Source organism: Perissodus microlepis, chromosome 10, assembly GCF_051167445.1.
Source record: "Perissodus microlepis isolate ML-2025 ecotype Zambia chromosome 10, ASM5116744v1, whole genome shotgun sequence".
NCBI classification, from domain to species: domain Eukaryota; kingdom Metazoa; phylum Chordata; class Actinopteri; order Cichliformes; family Cichlidae; genus Perissodus; species Perissodus microlepis.
In genome coordinates, this window is record NC_140470.1 from 6,575,075 (window position 1) to 6,599,639 (window position 24,565).

General features: G+C 40.5%; 1 protein-coding gene across 1 annotated transcript in view; it reads right to left on the minus strand.

The window, feature by feature from the left end:
• Positions 1-11,139: 11,139 nt before the first annotated feature.
• alcama (activated leukocyte cell adhesion molecule a) overlaps positions 11,140-24,565 on the minus strand; it is a 38,671-nt gene continuing 25,245 nt past the window's right edge. The window contains exons 9-16 of the mRNA XM_084941610.1: positions 23,008-23,120; positions 22,485-22,608; positions 21,970-22,094; positions 19,501-19,630; positions 18,589-18,615; positions 17,003-17,114; positions 16,818-16,914; positions 11,140-14,062 (exon numbers count right to left, since the gene is read on the minus strand). Coding sequence (XP_084797736.1) covers positions 16,836-16,914; positions 17,003-17,114; positions 18,589-18,615; positions 19,501-19,630; positions 21,970-22,094; positions 22,485-22,608; positions 23,008-23,120 — 710 coding nt within the window. The 3' untranslated portion in view covers positions 11,140-14,062; positions 16,818-16,835. The remainder of the gene's footprint in view (positions 14,063-16,817; positions 16,915-17,002; positions 17,115-18,588; positions 18,616-19,500; positions 19,631-21,969; positions 22,095-22,484; positions 22,609-23,007; positions 23,121-24,565) is intronic.

Here is a 24,565-nt window from a genome sequence, read left to right on the forward strand (position 1 = left end):
ACATGCGGGGAAAGAGACATACGAGGCGGCGAGGCGGCCGCCGATCGACCGGTGGTGGCTAACGCGGAGCTCAATCGTGGATAAGGGAAACCGAAGGCAGGAGCGTGAGGTGAACTGACTTTCAGGTAAGAAGTTATGAACTGCACTCTATTTGGGTCAGATATAAACCGAGTTTAGGTGTAGTTTATTTTCGTTGTGCTGACAGTTACAATAACTCGTACTGCGTGCTAGCTAGCACGACGGAGTTTCTATACAGCTGTGCGCGCTAAGTTACTGATGTTGAACTTTATGACAGCCTCCCCTGTCATTCTCTCGCCTGTTGAAACTTCAATCATGAAACTGATCAATGATCGGCTTTTCTCTCTTGTTTGTTTATAGCACTAAACAACAGCAGCACGTTTAAGCTTGATCAGCTGTTGTTAGAATTCATTTGATTTTAATTTCTAGTATCAGCTGATGTTTGCTGGAGCCACAGCTGAAAAAAAAGGGCTGGTCCAAACCAGGAGATGTCCTTACTGAATCATCAGAGCTGAACTGGTGATGGAGAAACAGGTTTACCTTTTAGGTGACATGAAAGAGTTGAAGGGAAGTTATGAACTGTTTCTGAGAGACAAATAACACCAGGATCCTTTTCTAAGTACCTGACAGCTGGTAACTGTGCAGGGGCGGATCTAGCAAAGCTTTTGCCAGGGGGCCAGGTAGGGCATTAACAGGGAAAGGGGGACACAAAGATATACTTTTCTTTCTTGCTCTCATATAAAATATTTAGCTTTTATTAAATAGTTATCTGAATCTTACAACCAAAGTTTGTATAATAATACACAAGATTGGCTGTAGACCATTGTTATTCATTCAGAACACTGTGTAAAAATAACAAAAAACAAAAAGTGAATGCAAAAGTGCATAAATAGTTATTTTACGTGTTTGATGTGTGTGGCGGGCGTGGTCTGCAGTGCCGCTGCAGGGGAGGTGGACCCACCTCAGCAGCATCTGCAATCACGCCTCTCAGGCATAAAGTCTGTGCTCTCTCGGCTGTTTTTTTTTTTTTTTTTTTTTGTATGTGTCGGGCTGTGAGATGAAAAGCTACAGCCGGCTGTGTGGGTACAGCAACCATGTGTGAAAAGTGGTCCATAACGTAATGCTTCAAAGCGTGTTCATGCAAACATTGTCGGGTCTGCTTATGAACCTCTGCGCACAGCGTCTGCAAATCGGGGCTGTACGAAGTCACCTCATCTTTACACAAAACTGTAAGCTGTCATCTGTGAGGCGCGAGCGGTGTTTGGTTTTACCATAGTTCATGGAGGAGAATGGCTGCTCTGCTGAGTTTTGCTCTCTGTAGCCGTTTGAATGGCAAACTACACTGATTAGCGGCGGCATAGGCACACTTAAAATTTCTTCTGAAATTTTCGCTTTCTAGTTTGCATTATTCTCCTGAATTAGAAGAAGGTGATAACTATTGCATTTGTTAAGCTGAGTTGCATTACATTAGACTGCTGGTTTATTGTGAATGAATGATATTGTTTTATGATGCATTATACTGCTGAGTTATGAGAAATACTGTTTGCAGGAAGTCATCGCCTTATTTGTCTGATTAGAAGAGAACAGAACATACTGGAGTTTTCTGCCCCATCTCAGCGGGAGCAGATAAACAGGGAGCCAAGGTTGTAGCTTAGGCACTGTGTGAGAGAAAGAATGTGAATGTTTAGGCTTTTATGATTAGGTGGGGGCCACTAGAGGCTATAAGAGTTTGATCAATGCTCCACCATTTTGAGATCTGATGCTGTCTGCGTACGGTGTCCATCTCCCACGCGTGTGATCATTAAAATCATCGTTTGACTCAACCCGGCCGGACCAGTGTTGTTATTGTGGTTTTTCCTCTTGTATCCATCCCCAATATTTGAATCCGTAACAGTATGCTCCGGACACTTGATGAATCTCAGAAGTCAAGATGGAAAGACCATTTGAACAAAGTAGTTCATGCCTACAACTCGACTATGCACGAAGCAACAGGATTTTCTCCATTCTTCCTTCTCTTTGGCCGTGAACCAACCTTGCCTATTGACCTGCTCTTCCCAAAAAGAGAAGAAGAGAAGAGTCAATCGCACCTTGGCTATGCAGAGAAATGGAGAGGAGTTATGCAAGAGGCCTATGCAATTGCGAGGCAGAACATGAGAAAGAGTGCAAGAAGGGGACAGAAAAACTACAATCAACGTGCATGGAGCTCTGTGCTTCAGCCAGGTGACCATGTCTTGGTGAGAAATCTCACACCCAGAGGAGGTCCTGGGAAACTGCGCAGCTATTGGGAGGATATGATTCATGTCATCACCGAAAGGAAAGGTCCTGATAGTCCAGTGTATGTGGTTGAGCCATTGCAGGGGACAGGAAGAAGACGAGTGTTACACCGTAACCTACTGTTGCCTTGTCCTTACCTGGTTGACGAGTCTGGGGTGTGCGAAAGCAGCCTGAAAGAGAAAAGCCGTGGAAACAAACAGAGACAGTCAGCAAGAAGACATCATCAGACCAAGCCCGATACTGACCAAACAGACACAGGCAGTTCTAGTGAAGACTACTGTCACATGTGGACAGCACTCAGATATGCCAATCTACCCGTCAACCCAGAAGCAGAGGATTTCTGCCCCCAGAGTGAAGCACTCGGAGAGAAGTCTGAGCCTGCTTTCAGAGCAGAGGGGCATCCTGAAGAGGAACAGGTGGAGGAGAGACGCAGTTTGGAGGAGGTGGTTGAAGCTCCAGCTGTTGGACCCGAGAGTGAGCAGAGCAATGCTGAGACATGGAGGCACAAGCCAAAGAGAATGAGACAGCCCCGGCGTGTCTACACATATGAAAAACTAGGCCAGCCAACCGTCCAGCAATGGAGCACATGCCCTCTCAGTGTGAACAGCCCTTCAAGTGCCATCCATCATTCCTCTGTCCCACCATCATTCATGTATTCTTTACAGTATGAATAGATAAAACAGAAAACACAGAGTCAATTTCACAAGAGAGTTTAATCTAAGCGTAACATTACAGTTGCAGTTCATGTTGATGTGGTATTGACACATGTTACAGTTAAAAGAAAAACAGGTACTCTGAGCATTATTACTATTATAAATTGAGAAAAGGTTTATCATTCTAGCGTCAAAGAGCTAAGACGTGGGTACAATATGGGTTTAATGAACTCATGGTTTTGAAGTGTGTAATCACATGATGTTGGGGTGTAAATGGTATTTTCCTTGTCCCACTGCGAAGATTCGGCGGGCCCACCAATACTTCGAGGGATAACCCACCCTTCAGTACAAAAGGACTATGAACATTTAGTTTTGTATCGTGACCATGAGAGACTTGTCCTGAGATACTAAGAGATGGTATAGCCTCTCACCCAGTAATGTGTAATATGTGTGGAAATACTTGTATGCTCACTCATCTTCGGTTAAATGTTCTATTTTTGGTAAATTGTCAAAGATTAGAAAGAAAATGTGTGGCAACATTTTTCTTTTGTGGGGGAGGGTGTTGCGCTCTAAAAGTAGTTATAAAACGTACATTTTTCTGAATTGTTGGGAAAATCTTTAAAGACTATTCTTATTTAATTGTGTTTTGTTTTTGGACACATTTCTAGTTAATTTTTGTAGTTTACTGGCTCCAGGAGGTCAGAGTTCAGATGTGTATTGTCATCAGTAAGCGCAGAAAAAAAACAGTGTCTGAGACGTGAGGAAGCGATGTTTTGCTGATGATACGCTATGCTTCCTGTAAACTCCAAACCTGAACTGAGGAGAATAAAGTTGCAAAAAAAGGAGAATGGAGTCATGTCTCTCTGAGGGTGCAACATAAAAGGGAAAAAAACAGCGGCCGACAGCGCTGTAAACAACAGTAGACTTGTGCGTAACAAGCAAGCGAATAATGCACAAAACAGATTTTTAGACGGGAAACTGTTCTTGAAGTAAACAGAGAAAGCGAGAGAGAGAGCTGTGCATGAAGTGTGGTGGAAGCAAAACAGCAAAAGGCAGAGGGAATTCATGACGATGTTTTTGTGAAGCGTAGTTTGGATCTTCTTTTGCTGCTGGTTCGGTCAATAATGTTTGGAGAGAGATAAAACTAACAGCTTTAGAATCACCGCAAAAAGGGCGTAAACACAAAGCGCGGACCCACTGAAACATCGGAATCAGCGAGCTGTCGGCTTTCAGCCCCGACCGTGTCCGTGCCGTCGGGTGAGAAAGGCGACATCTCACTGATTCTGATCCATCGGGGGGTCCGAGCTTTGTGTTTACATCTTTGTGCAGAATCTGTGTACTTGCTCTCATTTACTGTTTTAGCTGTTTGGTGGTTCTTGAAATTTTGTGAGGTTTAACCTGAGATTCTGGCGTTTCGGGCAAAATAAATTAATATTAAAAAAATCGATTCAGGATTTTAATGAATCGATATCACGTTATCCAAGCCAGAATCGATTTTAATCGATAAATCCATTATCAAAACCCACCCCTACTTTGCAGCTCGGCTGGGATGTATGTAAACACAGAGGGGATACAGCTTCAGCATTCCAAGTGTTCGCTGTCGCCCTGCTTAAGACTGTGGGGAATAAACAGTGGAAGGGGGAAATAGGCTACAGTTTGTGCCGGTTAACCATTAGCCGGCTGGTGAGTAGCATTCCAGTCTGTTAGCCTGTCTGGCGTATCGCCCGCAGGTTAACGCGGCCAGCAGGGCTCCACTCGTAGCTTGGCTACATTGAGGAAAGGTGTCAGAGTTCCAAGCATACGCTGTCACCTGTCAGCACTGTGACGCAGAAGCGAATAAACAGTGAAAGGGGAATTCAGGTTGCGGCTGGTGCCGGCCACCTGTTAGCACTTCTTGGTTAGCATGTGGCCCTGCCCCTTTGCTTGGTAGCAGAAGTATGGCAGCCCACACGTCCCAAACATGTCTGTGTATGGCATTTTTGCCTTTTGACGATAGGCAGAAGCAGTGTTGCTGTGCCTGAGTGAAAAGGGAAATAAATAACTAAACTATAACAGCCCCAGGGCTCGCAAAATTTCAAAATCCCTGGTAGCCCTTTGGGCGGGGACTCTTCAGTTTTTGGTAGCCGAAAATAAATTTAAGTAGCCCGAATAAAAAAGAGAGCAATTTTTTGATTGATGTTTTGTTTCCTGTCTTGTTTCCGTTACAATATTATACTTTAATGTATAATATTGTAACGGAAACAAAACAATCAAAAAATTGTTGAAACACAAATTACAACATTGTATAAAAATTACAATCATCAACTCAAATACTTGGTTCTAATTGAACAGAAATTTCTATGAACTTGTAAGAACTGTAGAACATGAATCAGTCTGTGTCAGATCCTGAATTAGAATTTTCCACTGAAGTCACGGGTAAGAGGCAAGTGGAACCAAGATCTAGGCCATTTGCTTTTTGAAGTTTGCAAAGACTGCTAAATTGTGCCAGTGGTAGTTCAATCTTTGCAACATAGTACGCTGTTCTAATCAGATTGTTCAGGTTTATTTTTAGTTATTTGGTGTTTGTTCCGGGAAAGATATTGCAGACTGAGCAATAATGCATTTCTTCCATTTCTCATGGGTTCTAATGGGGGCCTTTCTTAAAATTACTTGTCCCAGTAACAAAGGCGCTTGTCGACTCAGAAATCGAGGGAAAACCAACAACACACCCTGCAGAACATTATGTTATTTACACGGGTGCACATAAGTGGTCCGCATGTGTGCATTCGCTGTCAAAATAAAAGACGCGCACCAGATAAGAAGTTGCAACGCGCGTTTGCGTCCATATAAAAGGCATTGTTTTTGTCCGCTAGAGTGGGATTTTCACGGCACATTCTGCACCACATCTCTGTGTGTTCATCATTTGTTTTAAGCCAGCTCACCTCCTGCAACCACTTTTCTGAGAATACGCGCTTCTTTTGTGGTTCGGACTCCTTCTGACATTTCTTTGGAGGTGGAAGAACACCAAAGTAATTGCTTAAAGGAGCTTGCTTCTTCAACATCTTTAAGAGTTCTAAATAAATGTCTGTCCTCCTCCAGAAAATCCTATGTACGCAAACACGCGTTGCAACTTCTTATTTTGACAGCGAATGCGCACCTGCGGACCACTTATGTGCATCCCTGGTTATTATTTAGCTTGTCATATTGCAGCCACAGAAATTATTTTGTCCATGAAACCATAAAGCTGCGCTTTCTTTTTGCCTTATAGTCTGATTTGTCATAACTTTTCCGTTTTGTGGTAAGCTTTTCTTTGGCTGTCACTTCTTCACCCTGACCTGTCTTATTTGGCTCAGCAGAACTAAAATGTATATCCTGCTGCTTTTACACACGCACTCACATAACGCTCAGCGATTCTCTGCGCGATCAACCTCTCACATGTTTAAGCTTGCTGCGGGAGATTTCACTTGTCATGTTTGCATAGTAAGCTAACGATTGATAAGACGATGTCAGAGGAATTGGTGCGTAAATTATCGTCGCTCTCTACACACAGTTCGCGCGATTGCAAAGTAAAAGCAAAAAATAAGGGCAAATTCAAACGCGATTTCAATATGTCACATATTGACAGTGGCTCACCGATGCCAATGACATAATTACCCAGCTACATTTCCGAAAGAATGCAAAAGCATTGACATACATTTTTCCTTCCTATGATAGCCCGACGGGCAGGGCTGAGATAGATTTTGGTAGCCCGACTGGAAAAATCGCTAGCCCCGGGACGTCGGGCTAGCGATTTTGCGAGCCCAGGGCATGCTGTGCTGGCTAGAGAAGTTGACGCGTGCATGGACTGCTTTGTTGCCAGCACGAACTAGGGAGACCATGCTTGGTTTTCTGAAAGCATTTAAATGGCCCGCCCTCCCCCATCTCATGCCTCCCAAAAAAAGAAAGCAGGATACTATGGGGACAATGGCTGCCACTGCTGTGGACACCAGATAGGCAGGCCATGGGCTGGGTCCCTTCCCACACCTGTTGCTGATTCACTGTTGGCCCCTCCCACAGTGTCCCTCCCATGGCTCCGCCTCTGTGAGGCCTGGGCCAGTGGAGGTTGACGATCAGGTGGCGGATGTTGAAGAAACTTCCATCCTCTCCTCCGGTGTTGCCCACCTGTCCCTGGGCTGCCCCCTGCTGGTCCCCAGGCACAGAGTTGGGCGAGATGGGTCCCTTCAGCTCTTGATTGGAGCATGCCAGGTGTGGGAACTAGCCCTTCCTGAGGTCCTATCTAGTAGAGTGGACCTCGAGGTTGATGTCACGCGGCCTCAGCCCCTCTCAGGTGCCGCTCCTTCCTGATAGGTCTGGTGGCAGGCAGTTGAGTGCCCCGCCTCCCAGCATTTGTGGTCCCCTGTCCACAGATGGTTGCTGCCATGCTGGCGGGAGTAGGTGTCTTTGGCTCCTCCCCCGATAGCCCCACCCCTGATCCCTTGTTGCCCCTTCGGGCCTTCCCCGGGCAGGGCGGCATGCCCTAACAGGGGCGTGAGGGTTACTTCCTGTCTGGCGTTTCCCGCCTCTTGCAGGGTTGCGCGGCCAGTGGGGTCCCCACTCAGCGGCTCGGTGAGCTACGCTTCCTCTCCTCACTCCACTCCTGGGATTCCAGGTTTCCAGGTTTGGGCCCTGGGCTCCCCAGGCTCCAGCTGGGGATCCTTGGTGAGTGTGCACACGGGCTCATCCTAGCCGACCGCCCGTGCTTCTGCCGTTTCCATCGCTCTAACCGCATGCCGTGGGTTTGCGCTTGTCAGACCTCGCTGTGTCTGACACTTTGGCCAGTGAGTGAGAGCTCCCCAGCCTGCTATGCTGGCTCCCTGTCTGGTGCTTTGCCTGTGTGTCATGCTTACATGGCCAGCACGGGAACGCCCAGTGAGCTGGGGATTTGTGTCTGACCTCGAGCGTCTCGTTTGCGAGTTCACCCTTGAGGCTCCTCTGTCTGCCGAAAAGCACGTGGTGACAGTGCTGGGGGGGATCTTCGGGTCATCGCCTTGCTCAGCCCCCCACTTCAGCAGGCTAGGCTGCCAGCCCCCACCCTGTCTGTCAACAGCTTGGGGCGGCTTCGGCTTTGAGGATGGACAGGTCACATCCCTAGCTTGTCCTGCGGATGCTGGCTGTGTTCCCCTGGCGTGTTGCCCGCTTTGCCGGCTTACACGCCAGTTGGACCTCGCTGTGGTGGGTGAGAGTTCTCCAGCCTGTAGCGCCGACTCTCTGTCTGGCATTGCCCGCATGTCGTAGGCCTTCGCATCTGCGAAGCCCTGACCAGGGTGGTGTGTCTATTGGTGTGTTGTCATTGACTCCCGGTACCTTCACTCTCGGCGGTTCGGTTGCACTTTCTCCTCGCGGAGTGTCTTACAGAGTTACCCCGTACATATGGAATATGTAACGGTGTGGAGAGATAGTCTCGATGTGCTAGAGAACGTACGGTTATGGTGTAACCTTGGTTCTCTTAGTGAGTGACTATCTCTCCACCGTCACGCCGCTTGGAGACGCGTTCCGATCAAACTATCATCTGTGTCACGTCTGCACAGCTGTTTTATACGTGAGCTGTGGAGCATGGCCGGGTGAGCCGGAGTGTCTTAAAGAAGTAGCCACACGCCCGACCAAGGGGGGTCATACCCTGTACATATGGAATATGTAACGGTGGGGAGAGATAGTCTCTCACTAAGAGAACCAAGGATTCACCGTAACCGTATGGTCTTTTATAGTGTAATTTGTTTCATAGTTAGATGCCTGACTGACAACTGTATAAAACAAAAACTGCGCACGTCGTAAATTCCCCCTATTTTTGGTATGATCTGAGCTCGGACACTAGGCGACTGAGCACAGCACTTACGCATGTGAGCGAGGGGGGAGAAGCTGCTGCCTGCAAGTTTGTTGGAGAAGTGCAGACAGGCAGACAGAGGAGAGCTTTAGTTTGACCAGGTACCCAAGCAAATCATTCATACTATACAAACAATGTAAATATGACGGTGCATCACAAAAGATTGATATCAAACTGGTCACTTGACCCATATTACGTTACTTGCTCTTCGAGTGAACCAACAAGTGGCGAAATGAAAAGCCGAACAACAATGCTGTTTTTTTTTTTAGAGAGTCTTAGCTTACATGTGTGTTTTATATTTTCAGTTGCTCCCTCCACGGCTAAATAAAGCACTCCAAATCGGTTTCAGTTATGTGCTGATATACACAACAATGGACATAAGGAGCTTATTTCAAAGAGAAAACTCAGGTAAATGTTATTTTATATATTATGCTTTGTATGTTGTTCAATATATTTCTATGCAAAACAAGAGGAATTTCAGTACACAGCAGTATATCCACAGTTGAAACCAGATACTTACATACACTTTAGGGAAAAACAAGAAATTTCTTTTACTGTTAAACATCAATTTAGAGTAAACGTTTTTGTTTTAGATAAATAAATATTGGAATAAATTTAGGAGTATATATACACTAAGTTTATTGTGTCTTTAATTAATAAGAAAAACTTCAATTAATAAGAAAACTCCAGACGATTCCATTCTAAGCTTAAGAAGCTTCTTATAGGTAAGTTGAGTCCATTTGAGTAAATTGGTGGCACACCTGTGGATGCATATAAGGCACCCCAAAAATACAGAGCCTGTTTCTTTGTCATGGGAAAATCAAGAGATATCAACCAAAACACCAGGAAAAGAATTGTGGACCTCCATAAGTGTGGCTTAATTTTGAATACAATTTGGGTGCCATTTGCAATTAAGAAATGCATACAATTTCTCTCTTTATTGTTAAATTTAACAAATACGTTTTTTATATTTATCAATCAAAAAAATAAACATTTAGTCTGATTTGATGTTTTACAATTAAAAAAGTGTTTGTGTTTTTATCTGAAGAGTATGTAAATATCTGGTTTCAATATGATGTCAACTGACATCATATTTGATGATGTTGGTGTTTGGCTTGTTTGTTAGCACAAAGAGGGAGAGAGAGGGAGAGAGAGGAACAGAGAGGGGGATGGAGAGGATAATGAGGACAGAAAAGAGATAGAACAAGAGCCAGGTGAGACAGACATGTTAGTCAAGTGGTTGTTTGCCAAAACTCATCAAAACATGTATCTAGTATCTTTTTAGGTTTGTTATTTTTCAAATTCTATATTTATTAAGTTATGCAGGCTTGTTTGCACAACAAGGCTAAATAGTTATATAAACTTTAGGGCTAATCCCCAGGTGTATAAAATGTCTGGCTCCGCCTCTGGTTGTTACCACTGTCCTGTTTGAAATGGAATGAGAGAAGCCGGTTATTTTGTCATATGTGCATGTGCCGATATTAAACCCAAGGTACTAACTAGCTAACTGACTTATAACCTTATAAGTCCCATTAACCTTATAACTCCTGTTGTGTGTGTGTTTGTGTGGATATAATGGATATAAGGAAGTTTTTTCAAAAAAAGGAGCCACATTCAGGTAAAAGTGTAAGATCAAATGATCCGTCAATCAAGAATAATGTTGGATCAGTGTTTCAATATTCATATCTTTTATTAGATGTACATGTAACCACGGTTATTTGCCTTTTGGTTGAAAGTACACTGAGAGAGGACTTTTTTATTATTGATCTTAATAGTATTTTTTTCATATTAATGTAATTTTTTCATCTAATTGAATACAATCTATTTGTGTATGATTGTCAGTCCAAAGAAGGAGAGAGGAAAGAGGGGAACGTGAGGAGAAAGTACAAGGCCTGGAAGAACCAGGTAAGAAAACAGACAGGGAATAGTGACAGGCAAAACAGAAACTGTTAAACTGACAAAGAAAAAAAAAAAAACAACCTAATTTTACTCATACAATCTGGAAGTTCTGTTCTGCCTTGTTGAAACATTTTTTGAGCCTCTTTAACAACATTCCAACGTAACATTGTCATTGATTGGGGAGATTAAAATGAATATACAGCCAACTTTTGGACCATCTAGTTGTCTGTATGACTGCTGCAGTACATGCACCACATTTGCGCGCACTCAGAAAATGCCAAACAGTGCCCTGGTGGAATGAGGAGCTGTACATTGTACGATAGGCAAAGTTGCCTCCATTTTTTATAATTTTTTAATTAATATTTTGTACATTTGTACATTTCGAAGACTCTTCTATTTTTGGAGTGTATTTTTTATGTATCTTTATTTTAATATACATACACATTAAAAGTGAATCTCTGTCCATAAAAAATGCACTCAGTCATGCACTTTTTACTCACTATGAGCATCATTCATTATCCTCCCCCAGTAATTAAGGTTAGGATATGTATGTTTTTTTATTCCAGGAAGGAACAGCTCTGATCCTAGAATTGCCCCTGGTTTCATTCTGTAATACTGGACTTATTTTTCTACGAAGGTTTGAACTTTGAGAGTGTTTAAACAAGAGAGAAAAATGTGAAAATGTTCATGCCTGTCTGAGAAAAGCGTATAAAGTGTGTAGTGAGGGGTTTTACAGCCTTAAAACATTATAATTATTCAAAGTAATTGTAAAAAATAACGACTTTTAATGGCTTCTTCGCGGATTCATTGTTCATTTTGTATCCTGGTTTTGAACAAAAACAAGGGGTATAGGGCAAGTGATTTGTGGTGCAATGTCAACTTTCAAATCTCCAAAGATGTGGGAAGAAAACTGCAGATTTCAGTTCATCTTCCTGTAGTGTCCTTCCATGTAATGTCAAAGCCAGAAGAAGTCAAGTCAGTCAGTTAAACAAGTTAAAATCCTCCTCCATCAAGAATTAATAGTTTATTGTCATAAACACTGGAAAACAGTGGTTACGCTCAGCAATGAAATTCTTACATGCTAGTTCACTTCAAATGGGAAAATATATATAACTAAATATAAATAACTGAACTAAATGAAAATAAAAATAATTATACACAAAAAAATAAGGAAGTACATGCAAGATGAGTGAGCTGGGTCTAGCCCACACTGCTGAGGCAGTGAAGTCTGAGGCTGCATTTGGCTGTAGTTCTCATCTTTTCCCCCTCCAGTGTTCAGTTGCTGTCCCCACCTTCAGTCCAAATCTGTTCTGATTTGAGCCAAGACCCAGTTGGGTCCAAGTCTGCAAAAAATAGGCTTATTCAAACTAAAAGCATATTTTGGGGTGTCTGTGGAAGTAGGTCATCTCCTAATTGGAAGACTTATGGTTCGATCCCAGGCTGCTACATTTCATTACATGAACTATTTGCTTAACACAGAAAATAAGGACACATTAAACAGTAGGTTTACAATGCCTTCACACAGTAAAAAAATAAATAAATTGGCTAAACAGAATAAAACAAAACTGAATGAAGCAAAACAAAATAAGACTTAAAACCTCTTTATTTACACAGGCCTACAATGATTAAGTCTTATTTTGAATTTACACACAGATGTAACTGATCAGGTGAGCAGGTAGCTTGTTCCAAAGAAGAGGACCCCAGTACCTAAAAGCACCTTAAGCATACTCAGATCTGATTCTGGAAACAGTTAAATGATCTGAACCTGGTGACCTAAGAGGTCTGACTGGGTTAGAGATATACTGGATGCCCAAACCACTGAGAGCTTTGTGAAGTAATAGAATAATTAAGTAATCACATGAATAGTAACCTTATTCATGGCATTATCAAAATTGAGATCACTATCCAAAATTATGCCAAGGTTCCACAACAAATTTGGATCCAGAAAAACCTGAATTTTCTGTTGTTTTTATGCAGCACATTCAGTGTATAATGGCCTTCAGACTGTGGATGTGGTTCTTAGAGTATTTAAAAGTAGAATGAAAGGCAGAGCCTTCAGTTTTCAGGCCCCTCTTCTATGGAACCAGCTTCCAGTTTGGATTCAGGAGACAGATGCTATCTCTACTTTTAAGATTAGGCTTCAAACTTTCCTTTTTGTAAAGCATATAGTTAGGGCTGGATCTGAGGCCTCAGACTGCAATAGGTCTAGGTTGCTGGGGAATTCCCATTATGCACATAGTGTTTCCTATTCAGTCACCTTTTTTATTCACTGTGTGTTAATACACAACTCTGCATTTAATTTTTAGTTATTAGTAATTTCTGACTCTCTTCATAGCATTTATCCTGTCGCCTCCCTTCACCCCCAACCAGTTCTGGCAGATGGTCGCCCCTCCCTGAGCCTGGTTCGGCTGGAGGTTTCTGAATGTTAAAAGGTAGTTTTTCCTTCCCACTGTCACCAGAACGCTTGCTTGCCAGAGTGGAGAGAGCCGTTTATCATATTTAGAAAATGATTTAATTTCATCACACTCATTTACTGAAGGAAATTCAGTTAGCATGGTTTTGGAGGGATAAAATACTTCATCAGTGGATGGAAAAAAAAAAGCAGAATTAGACTGGTTATCGTTGATCACTTGGGAGACATAGGATTTTCTGGTTAATTTAATTATTCTAGCAGTATAGCGCATTTTTGATAGATTTCTAAATTAATTAATTTGTAGTTTATTTTCTCTCAACTCTCCTGCAGTGTTTTTTGCCATCTTTCACTATTTTTCCAGGGTGCTTTTGGTGGACCATATATATCAATAGTTTTTACAGGAGCAATAGTCTCAATAACTTGAGCAATTGTATTACAGAAGTTGTCCATCATTTCATCACAGGATAACAGGAATGGTAATGTACACTTTGAAAATTCCCTGATGAATGTATCAGCTGTGCTGACATGCCGCTTATTGATGAATTAATTTGTGTTTTTGTTTTGACAGATGAACAATTGCAGGGAGTGACAGAAGTATTGGTGGGTTGACACAGGGTGGGTTTTTCCAGGGAGTCCAGCAGCAGTTCATTCTCCCATCTTTGGTGAAGGATGGAAATCCAACTTTCCAGCGTGGCTATTTTCTGGCTGAGCTGAAAAAGATCCAGAGCTAGTCGATTGTAGCGGGTCTCTTTAGTGGAATCCTTCTGAAACCATTTATGGGTAGGTAGCAACCAAAGGAGAAATCCATAGAGCAGAAGGACACCAACAGGTGTTCTGTTGGTGTTGGGCTGGTTGTCAGAATTCAATTGTTCAAACAAAAGTAGGTAGAAACAAATAGTTTTATAGTATAAACAAAGTTTCAAGCTCACAGCAGATGACCAGTTGGTAGTGTCGTGCAGCAATAACCTAAAGTAATGGGAGAAACGTGTCAAGCCAGCCAAAACTGAAATATGATGAACATGTATTTTAGTAATGATGACTGCAAATGATGTAGAGGTACATCAAAATTTATATTTGTCTGCACAGATCCACAAAAAAAAGTAGAAGCTTACACACAGAAGCTTTGTTGACAGAAGAATATCCAACCGATTTACACAGACAACAGTAAGACATCATTTCTTTACTGCAGCTTTCCTGTCACTCTTTTTCTCACTTAGGCACAGGAGGATGCTAATGCTACCAACATTTTTTCCAAACTCACAGTCTTAGAGAGCACAACAGTGAACGGATTTGATTTAAATACCTATCGTGGACAATGACTCACAGACGTAGAGCTATCTAAACCAGAAGTTCCAATATGAGACACAACCAATCATGGCAGACCGCCCCTCCACGAGCCTGGTTCTGCTGGAGATGCCTTCTTGTTAAAAGGGAGTTTTTCCTTCCCACTTTTGCAAAAGTGCTTACTCATCTGAATGTAATATTTTTACAGGGAATATTAAATATCTATTTAATATTATATCAATTTATTTTAGTTAGTACTTAAACTGAATTGAATTTAATATATCACAAGGATGGACTGAGGTCTGATTCAGCAAATCCAGATTTATATAACTATTTTGTTTTGCTGAATCAGATCTAACCTCTGAAAGCAAACAAATATTCAAACGCTTCTGATCGGTTCAGTCTCTTTTTTTTGTAACTACTCAGCAGTGAGAAAAACATTTAGAACCAAGATCTAAACTACAAACATACCAACATAGCAATTCTAAAAATTGTTTCTTGAGAAAAGAAAGTATTTCTATTGGCACACAACAGCAGCATTATTTTAGAAAAAAATTACTAAGGTCAGTATGATTAATCCTTCCTGATTAAAAAAAATGTTTTATTGAGCCATAGCACAAGCCACTGCTGTGATATATGCACTGTGTATTGTTGTGTGACCAAGTTTTCTGCATCTAAAAGAGCTAGATTAGTTATTTTTCAGTATGTATTGTAAATATTGAAACTTTATTTATTTATTTATTTTAAATGAGCCCCCAGTGCAACACGAAGAGGGCACTGCAGACCACAAAGGGAGCAGGCCAGCAACCATGCCCAGGTAGCTGCCTTGGAGCCAGTAAGCACCATGTCCAGCAATAAAAACCTGCAACATTTGTCTCTCCAGACTCCCTAAAGGCAGTGTCAGAGAGGAGCATGTTCAGTGAGAGACTGAGATTACCCAAATCTACTGAGCGGCGACTCCATCTAATTCACAGTACACAGTGCAATAGTTACATGCGTTTTCTTTACAGTGAAAATAAGAAAATAAAATGTCAATCTATATTAATTGACATATATAAATCTTTGTAATTTTCTGGATATTTATAATTGAGCTATTTGTATACATTAGAGCTATTTCTCATAACTTTGTAATATATTGTGTTATTTAATTTAATGCAGTCTAATTTTCTTGAAGACACTGTAACCACATAATGTCCTTAGGGATTAATTGTTTTTGAGGAAGCAGATATTTTCTCCAATGTGTTTCTCCAATCAGAACAGGCAATCAGATTAATTTATTAATCCCTAAGGAAAGACAATAAGAACAGTAACAGACTGAATATTTGACTCTAAACTGTACTCTTAAAGTAGTCTGTAAGTTCATTTGTAAAGTTTGTCTTTTTTTCCCCGTTCACAAGGACAGTTTTCTTAGCGATGCAAAAGACAGTAAGGACTATATATGATGTATTTTATTCCATATCTAATTCACTTATGTTACCTATGACATACACCTTGGGAGGGTGGGATACAGCAACTAACCCGTGTGAATAGGTCTTCACATATAAACCTCTGAAGATGTATACAAGACCACATAGCAAGCACATAGTTCTCAATAGAGTTGGCTGTGCAGTGGATCTGTAATCCTTTGTCCTTGATAAAGTAAACAAAACTGCTAATCTTATCAAGGTGGAAGGAATCATTAGGAATTTTTATTTTATTAGTCCTTTATTTATCTAAGTAAAAAAATCTCATTGAGACTGAAAATCTCATTGAGATTGAAAATCTCATTTTTCAAGAGAGAGGGATATGTTAACATTTTGAAAGAAACCTAAAGCAGTCAGTAGCAAAACTGGGTCCTGGTCATTGGTTTTTTTCTAACACAACAACGACTGAAAACGTACGTCGCTCCTACTGAAGAACTACATCCAGAAGACCAAAGCGAATGTTTCTGTCTAGCCTGCACAAAGCTGCTACTTGAATCCCATTAAAAGTCTGAACCAAGGTCCGCTATGTAAGAACATCAAATGTGGAGGAGCTTGAGAAATTCAAAGCAGAACAGCCTGGGATTGCTCAGGAGACATGTGTGAGACTTGGTGAAAACTACAAATGACTGCACGGTGTTAGCAGTCAGAAAGGACGTAGCTATGAACATAAGGGAGGCTAATAATTTTGACCCTGGTAGTTTCTCGCTTTCATGAAAAGTAAAATATGCAAGCATCCAAAATAAAACTAGGGTGTTTGCAAAAGCATGTTTAAAATTCCTTGCTCAGTTTAGCTTGGGAAATTTTCAAAAGCTATTTGTCCATCATCCACCTCCTAAGATAAAATGATAGGGAAGATGGCCAAACTTAGAGAAACCTAAAGAAATGAGACATGGAATGGAATTGTACTAGGTTTTAATTTAACCATTTACCTTTAAAACTGACTGCACATGTGCTTTCCAAAACCAAATGCTTACCTCTTCAGCTAGTGCCTTTTAAACACAGTCACTGGGCTTTAGTTTCTCGTTTTCATGACATCTATTTATCTCCTCCTTGGTTTTCCAGGTTCCTTGTCTGTGGTGAAAATAGGAATATAAAATTATGATGCACCTACAGAATGACTTTGACCCTGCCCTGTGAGTCACTGCACTGTGGGCAATACCTTGATTTCTTACTGCAGAGCCAGCAGATGAGTCCCACTGTAATACCAACTAGGACGAGCCCTGCCACAACACCCCCTATGAGCTTTGCTTGGTCCTGATCTTCTCGAGATCCTGTAAACACAGCACCAAACAGCTTCAGCTCAAAATTATCATATGCCCACACACACGCTCACATGTACACACAAACAAGTTGAGCTGTGATAAAACTACATAATGTGTCTTCTTTAGCATATTCACAATGATTCTTGAACTGCAGAGATCCTCTTTGCTCAAGCAATGCAATTTTATCAGCTAGGTCTACTGTTTTATGCAATGCTTATAATTCTGAGATTTGTTCACATTTACTTTAGTGACATGAAACAATCTGTTTAGATTGCAAGACGGCAATAATGGCAGTGCACAGTGGAATGTTGCATTTCATAACACCAAAGCACTAAAGCCTAAAGATGCATTATATAATAAGGGAATAATGAATAGAAAAGAATAGGCATTTTATAATATAACCAGCAACACAGTGCAGTAGTTAGCACTGCAGCAATTCAATTCAATTTTATTTATATAGCGCCAAATCACAACAACAGTCGCCTCAAGGCGCTTCATAGATACAGAGAAAAACCCAACAATCATATGACCCCCTATGAGCAAGCACTTTGGCGACAGTGGGAAGGAAAAACTCCCTTTTAACAGGAAGAAACCTCCGGCAGAACCAGGCTCAGGGAGGGGCGGCCATCTGCTGCGACCGGTTGGGGTGAGAGAAGGAAGACAGGATAAAAGACATGCTGTTAGCACTGTTGCCTCACAGCATGTAGGCCCTGAATTCAAATCCTTCTGCCATAGCCAAAAGCGATGGGATAGTTAATTTGCTATTTTAAACTGGCCATAGGCATGAATGGTTGTCTCTCTTTCTGTGATTGACTGGACACCTGTTTACCCTTTGCCCTACAATACATGTGACAAGGACCCCCTTGACCCTAAGTTGGATGAGTTGGAAAAAGTGGATTAATATAGCAGTTTCATAAAGGATTCAGTCACTGCCTCTCTCCACGTCCCCACCAGATAATTTCTGTTGTGTTACAGATGTGTAGCATAGCTGTTTTTTCTGCAGACTGACCTTTTTTTTAATATATTATATTCTATTTATAAGTGTGGAATGTACATTATTAATCAGTATAGGGTAACCTTACCTTTTTTTTAACCTCTGGCAGTTCACCACTTACTTTTGTACCATTTCACACTATTGTTTGGACTTGAACGACTTGAATTGCAATAAGTAACTAGAAAAATGGGGTTGTTCTAAAACTTGTGACCATAGCTTCACAGATAGTGTTACATCTAGTCAGTTTATTTTTAGAGCAGGTCTCAATGGTGTAAATTAGCATTTATAAATTTAGTGTTTCATGTACATGTTTAAAACACATTCCTGATTATGCCTGGGCATGGTTCCCAGGCCCAGGCATAATCACAGAACCCACAATGAGCAGTTAAACTTGCAATTATGTATAATTTCTTATGTATTTTTTGTGAAATAAACATAATTTCAAGAAAGTCAAATTAAGTAATAGCACAGAAAATCAAAACCTCTTACCTCTTCCTTTCTTTTCCTCCTTAAAAACTGAAATGAAAAATGAATATATCAGAACTAAATAAAGAAATTAAATTAAATAAAACAGACCAACACCATTTGTCTAAACACTGTTCTTAAAGCCAAACAAAATTCTGCACTGATGTAAACGGAGACGGGGCTGGCCAAATGTAGTCTCAGAATAGGAAATCAAAGATTTTTCCACTAATTGTAAGTGCAAGTTTTATATAAACACATTCTGTAGTAGTTTAAATCAGCAAATAACTACGGTTGATAACAGATCTAAATAACTTGTAGAAATTTACATTTAAATAAAGGAATTGACCATACTCTCAAAGAAAGGAAAACATTAAAGTTTCACATTGAAGGACATGGGTGGTGCAAATAAAAATACAACTTTAAATATTTAATGCATAAGATAGATAACAAAATCGTAGAATGTTTTGCAGCTGTATTAATATTTTCCAATCAATCATATTTGCTTTTGATTGTTAATCAAATATTTTCTTGAATATATCTATTGACTTTTCAGGTCTTTTATTTCTTGTATATAGATATAGCTTCATAATTAAACAATAAGAACATTAAATCTGATGTCTTGTATTCATTACAAAGGTATAGTTTGAAATACACTACTTTTGATTAAGAAGCACATCACACATCAGTAAGAGATCAGGACCAGCTTGAATTTTAGCTGGTATTGAATCATAAATGCTGCCTAATTAGGCTAGTACAGACTAATAGATTCTCTTCAAGCAGCATTACAGTACTGGAATTTAAAAGATATTGAGAAGATGCCTGTTCAAACCTGTTTGACTTTAGTTATCCACTGCACAGAATTATCACACCTCTCTCACTCCTCACGTCTGTATAAAATAAAGCCAACCTACTAAGTAGTTCACAGCATTAACTTACCAGAGGAAACACTGATTGTCTCGGCATGTTGTCCCAGGCGGTTACTGACGTTGCAAGTGACAGTCAAGTTCTCCTTGGGGACTATGGTGATTTTATGAATCACTTTGCCATTGATGTAGGAGCTCTCCTCCTGAAGGCACACAGGACACACATTGTATTGGCTTAACTATTCTACAGGATATTTTCTATGTTCTTTGTAAGTTGCATAATGGTGTCATGATGTTAGTTCTCTTCCTTTCAATATATAATATCTCAAAATGTCCTAGGATCCTCATGTCCTTATGCTACACACTGGAAGAAGCGCCCAAGGAAACGGGAAAAGCTGGCTAGTACACTCGCCAGAATCAGGGCTCATCTCTGTGCTTCTTATGGAACTAGACCAGATGAGTACACTATTAGATGGATTCTGCCTGTTGCCCCTAGAGATCCCACGCCATTGGATCAGCTGGTCCACACTACGATTTAATAGTGTGTCAATTTTGTGTTGCGTTTTCCTAAGCAGCTTCGGTCCTCTGGACGTAGCATGTAACCCACAAATCTTCGCACCCTTGCACGCGTTTCATACTTTAACGTCTGCACCCTTCCCGGCTCTATTAAATGCTAGCTCACTAGCAAACAAGATGTTTGTATTAAATGACTTAAAGTCGCAGCAGCTGGATTTTCCATTTTTGACAGAAACTTGGCTTCTACGTGACAAGTCTGTTGCTTTTTCTTCCTCCAGCTCATTCTTCAGCCTCCCTCAGACCTAGTGGTGCTGGTTTAGCTACAGTGTTCAACATCCATTTTCGTTGCCATAAAGCAGTGCAGGATTATTCATTCTCAAGTTTCGAACTCCAGCTTTTTGAGCTACACCTGAATAGTCCTGTGCCTTTGCACAATTATAAGCACTTTATAAAAGAGTTTTCAGATTTTATGACCAGAACTTTTCTTAAGTTTGATCAGCACCTAAAAGACGAGCACCTAATGGTTTAATAGTGTGTCAATTTTGTGTCGCATTTCTTGATCCTGGGATAATTAACTTAAGCTGTGAAAGCATCAAGGATTTTCTGATATTTTAAATTAATTTTTAAGTGTACTAAAAATATTTTTGATATTCCTGGCCTTTATATCCAGAGATTAATTAACACAGGGAACAACCTGTAACAAGGCCAATCATGTTTTAAAGAGGCTATAGGTGAGCCCCTTTTTAAAAAACACAGTCTGGGCCCAACTGTTCTGGCTAACTACAGGCCAATTTCAAAGCACCCCTTTCTTTCAAATGTTTTAGAGAAATAGGTCTACTCACAGTTGCAGGCACACCTTCATCTTAATTGGATCTCTGAAATTTTTCAATCTGGTTTTAGATTACTACACGGCACTGAGACAGCACTTTTAGGGGTTTTTAATGATATTCTATTAACTGTGGATTCTGGCAGCCCTGCTGCCCTCTTGTGGTTGGACCTGGCAGCAGCCTTTGACACAGTTGACCATGATATCCTCCTTAAAGGATCTGTTCTTCAGTTGTTTCAGTCATACTTATTTGGAAGGACCTTTTATATGAACATGGCTCAAAAATAGCCCCTCTTAATTATGGGTGAATTAAGGGTCAATTTTGGGTCCAGCCTTGTTTGACTGTGTATGTTGTCACTGGGGTCTATTTTTTCATAGAATAACCTTTTATTTTACTGTTTTGCAGATGACTTGAAGAGACTAATTGCCTTAAAGACGCTAAACAGTGGATGTCCTTAAATCTTTTAAAACTAAATGAAAACCAAACAGAAATGGTTATTTTTGGCATCTCTGTTAGTAAATATTGACAGTACTCTGGGCCCTTTATCTGCTCATTGTAAGACAAATGTTAAAAACCTTGATGTGTACTTTCATGGTTCCTTTAAACTGTGTAGGCAGTTGAGTGCAGTAGTCACTAGTCAGGTAGCTTTACCCATCTCAGACAGCTAGCCAAGGTAAAGCCATACCTTCCAACTAATGTCTCTGAACATGTTTCGACTACATGTTATCCACTTCAAGGTCTAAACTTAAATCTTGTAGCAACAGAGACTTCTCTGTGGCAGGTCCCAGACTCACAAACACTGGAAAATTTTAAATCTCTACTGAAGACACATTTTTTTGGACTGGCTTCTAGCACATGTTACTTGAACAATTTTTTGTTTGCTTTAATAGCCTCGAGTCATTGTTGTTCTTAGTTGTTTTTATTATCTTATTGTATTTTTCTTTCAATCTTATATTTAGTTCCTTTTTAGTTTGTAAAGCACTTTGTGCAGCACAAGCTGTTGGAAATGTGCTATATAAATAAATCTGACAGTAAACCCATCCAGCAAAATCATTCTGGTAGGAGTTCATACAAGCTATTCCTTTTATCTTACAGCTGCATACACTGGAGCAGCCAGGGATCGACCCACCCTCTGATACCCTCTCCATTGTCTAACTGGACATGTGCTTAAGGTACTAAAACACAATGACAACACTTACCTTTATTGGGTTATTGATGCTCCACTGGAACTGGGGTTTTGGTACTCCTTCAGCTTCACAGGTTAGGACTGTGTCTTTGCCATCAGCAGCACGATATTTAGTAAGGCTGGTGATCCAAGGCTTTCCTGATACAAGCACATTATTTTTCTTTTTTACATTATTATCTTTGGCATCAGACCATGCAACATCATTGAATTTACAAAATATTACAACATATAGGTTTTTTTTTTTCAGACAACCAAACTAAACATTGTTGAGTTGTTATGCCCTTGTAAATCTTACAGTGAAGGTGCATCGGGTATAAAGTTCAAGAGAATTTATGAAAGAAGCCTCAAGGCTATAAGTTCAGTGACAATAACATCAACAGCAGACTGGGATCGAACCACCAACCCTCCAGTTAGTAGGTGACCTGCTCTACTACCTGAGCTACAGCGACCCCAGTATTGTGTATTAAAATATGAAGCCAAGTGGTCCTGCCAAGTATCAATGTGTGTGAAGACTGCATTCTTCCTCACCTTCTATGACTAGTTGAAAGCTCTGACTTCGTGTCAGACCAGTCAGTGAAACTTCACAGATGTAGTCTCCAGCATCGGCAAAGGTCAAATTACTAAACTCTGGTCTCTTCACCATCTTTCCATTCTGCAAAGAAGCATCACATACAGTCAATGTTTTAATAATCTGGACCTTTAACTCTAATGTAAGTGAAACAGCAAAATATACATTTGCTTATCACCAAATTTGGTTAAGTTTTACTTATTCAGCTGCCTTTGCATGTGGCCCTACCAAGGACAGGTAATAGATATGTAAATCAGATGATGTCAAATAGTTCTCTACTCTTTAGCCACTGCTCTTGTTCAAGGTCACAGGAATGTTAGCTTAAGTGGAAATTCAATATCATGAAGCTAACATGGAGTTTATACAGCCATATTACACAAAGACGCAGTTAGAAAATGTCTTCTTTTCTTGCAAACAATTTCATTTACTTTAATATTTTAAATGCCTCTTTTCTGAAAAACAATGTATTCACACAGTCCTTACCTTTTTCCATAACTCTTTAGCATCACCTGAGGTACTCTTCTCTATCTTCACAGACAGGGTTTCCCCAACGTTCTTCACAACCTCTCCAGTGGGACTCAGACTTAGGTCCAGGTCTGACAACACATACAACAGAAAAAAAAAAAGAGTCAAGTTCAATTCTGTTAATTTTTAAAATTTTATTTCTTTACTGTTTATTTATTGTTTTATCACGGTAAAGCACTTGTTGTTCTTTAGTGTGATAGCACAGTGTTTCATTCATTTTGGCCCTTTTAGGTCAAAGGAAAAAACTGCCATTGATTCAGTGTGTTGGCTCTCACTGCGGTAAAGTGTCATTTTCTGTTCCTGTTACCTGTTTTCTGAAAACTTATAGATGACGTCTATTTCACAGTGTAATCATCCTGTGCTATCCAAAGCACACTCTCTATTGATTCACCTTCTAATTATATTCACAGTATTCATTCACCGTGTCGCCATTTGCCAACTTTCTCTTAAGCATTCACATGATTGTTATCCTGCTGCACATTTTTGGCACTTAACTACTTCCACATACTTTGTGCTACAAAAAAAGTTCTGATACCAAAATGTTCAGCTTCCTCTGGTGAGGTGTGCTATTACTTTTTTTTGTAACTTTTAAACTTCTTATGATTTTTTTAAAAATCAAATCCTCTTCAAACCCACCCTACATTGAAACTTAACTACTTCAGCATACTTTGAGCTAGAGAAAAACGCAAAACTTTTAATGGGCCCCAAGACCTTTAACTTTTCAGGTATTACTCTGTGTTTTGATATCTTTTACAGTTTTCAAACAGTAACAGTTTAAGTTTATGAAGAATTAGATTTTTCACTGAATGTTCCCACTACTGCATGTTGACATTACCAACTGTAAAGAGTGAGGCTGGAGAATAGTCTGAAAAACTGTTGTCCTCTTTCATCCAGTGTCATCCTCACTGAGATAAGATTTATGGTTCTCTCTAAGAAATGTCACCGAAGCGCAGCCTCCCCCATCCACCTTGCCCATAGAGGACAATGTTAAAACGGCACCTAAACTTCAGCTGTGGCTGTTTTTACACCTCAGTATAATAAACTCTATAAACATGAAAATTGAGAAAATTGTGTAGATTGGAAGTTGCTGCTGCTCAAGACACATCACATCACAAATCACTGCTCAGATGCCCAGAAACAGATGGTTGCCACATGAAAACTGTAGGTCCCAGTGACAAACTTTGATATCACAATGTCTGACAATCCTCTGCTGGGTGCTCAGCTTTTATCTCTTCTATGAGCACTATCATTGTTGTCAAAGATGTCTGATAAATCATTGACTAACAAATATAAATCGATCTGGCCACACCGTAGACAAATTGCTTATTACTGAACAGCAGATATACTGATCATAGCATTCTGTCTACTGACAGGTGACATGCATAACAGTGGCACCTGTTAGTGGGCGGGATATATTAGGGGGAAAGTGAACACCTCAAATTTGTGTTAGAAGCAGGAAAAATGGGCAAGCATAAAGATTTGAGTGAGTTTGACAAAGGCCACAGTGTGATGTTAG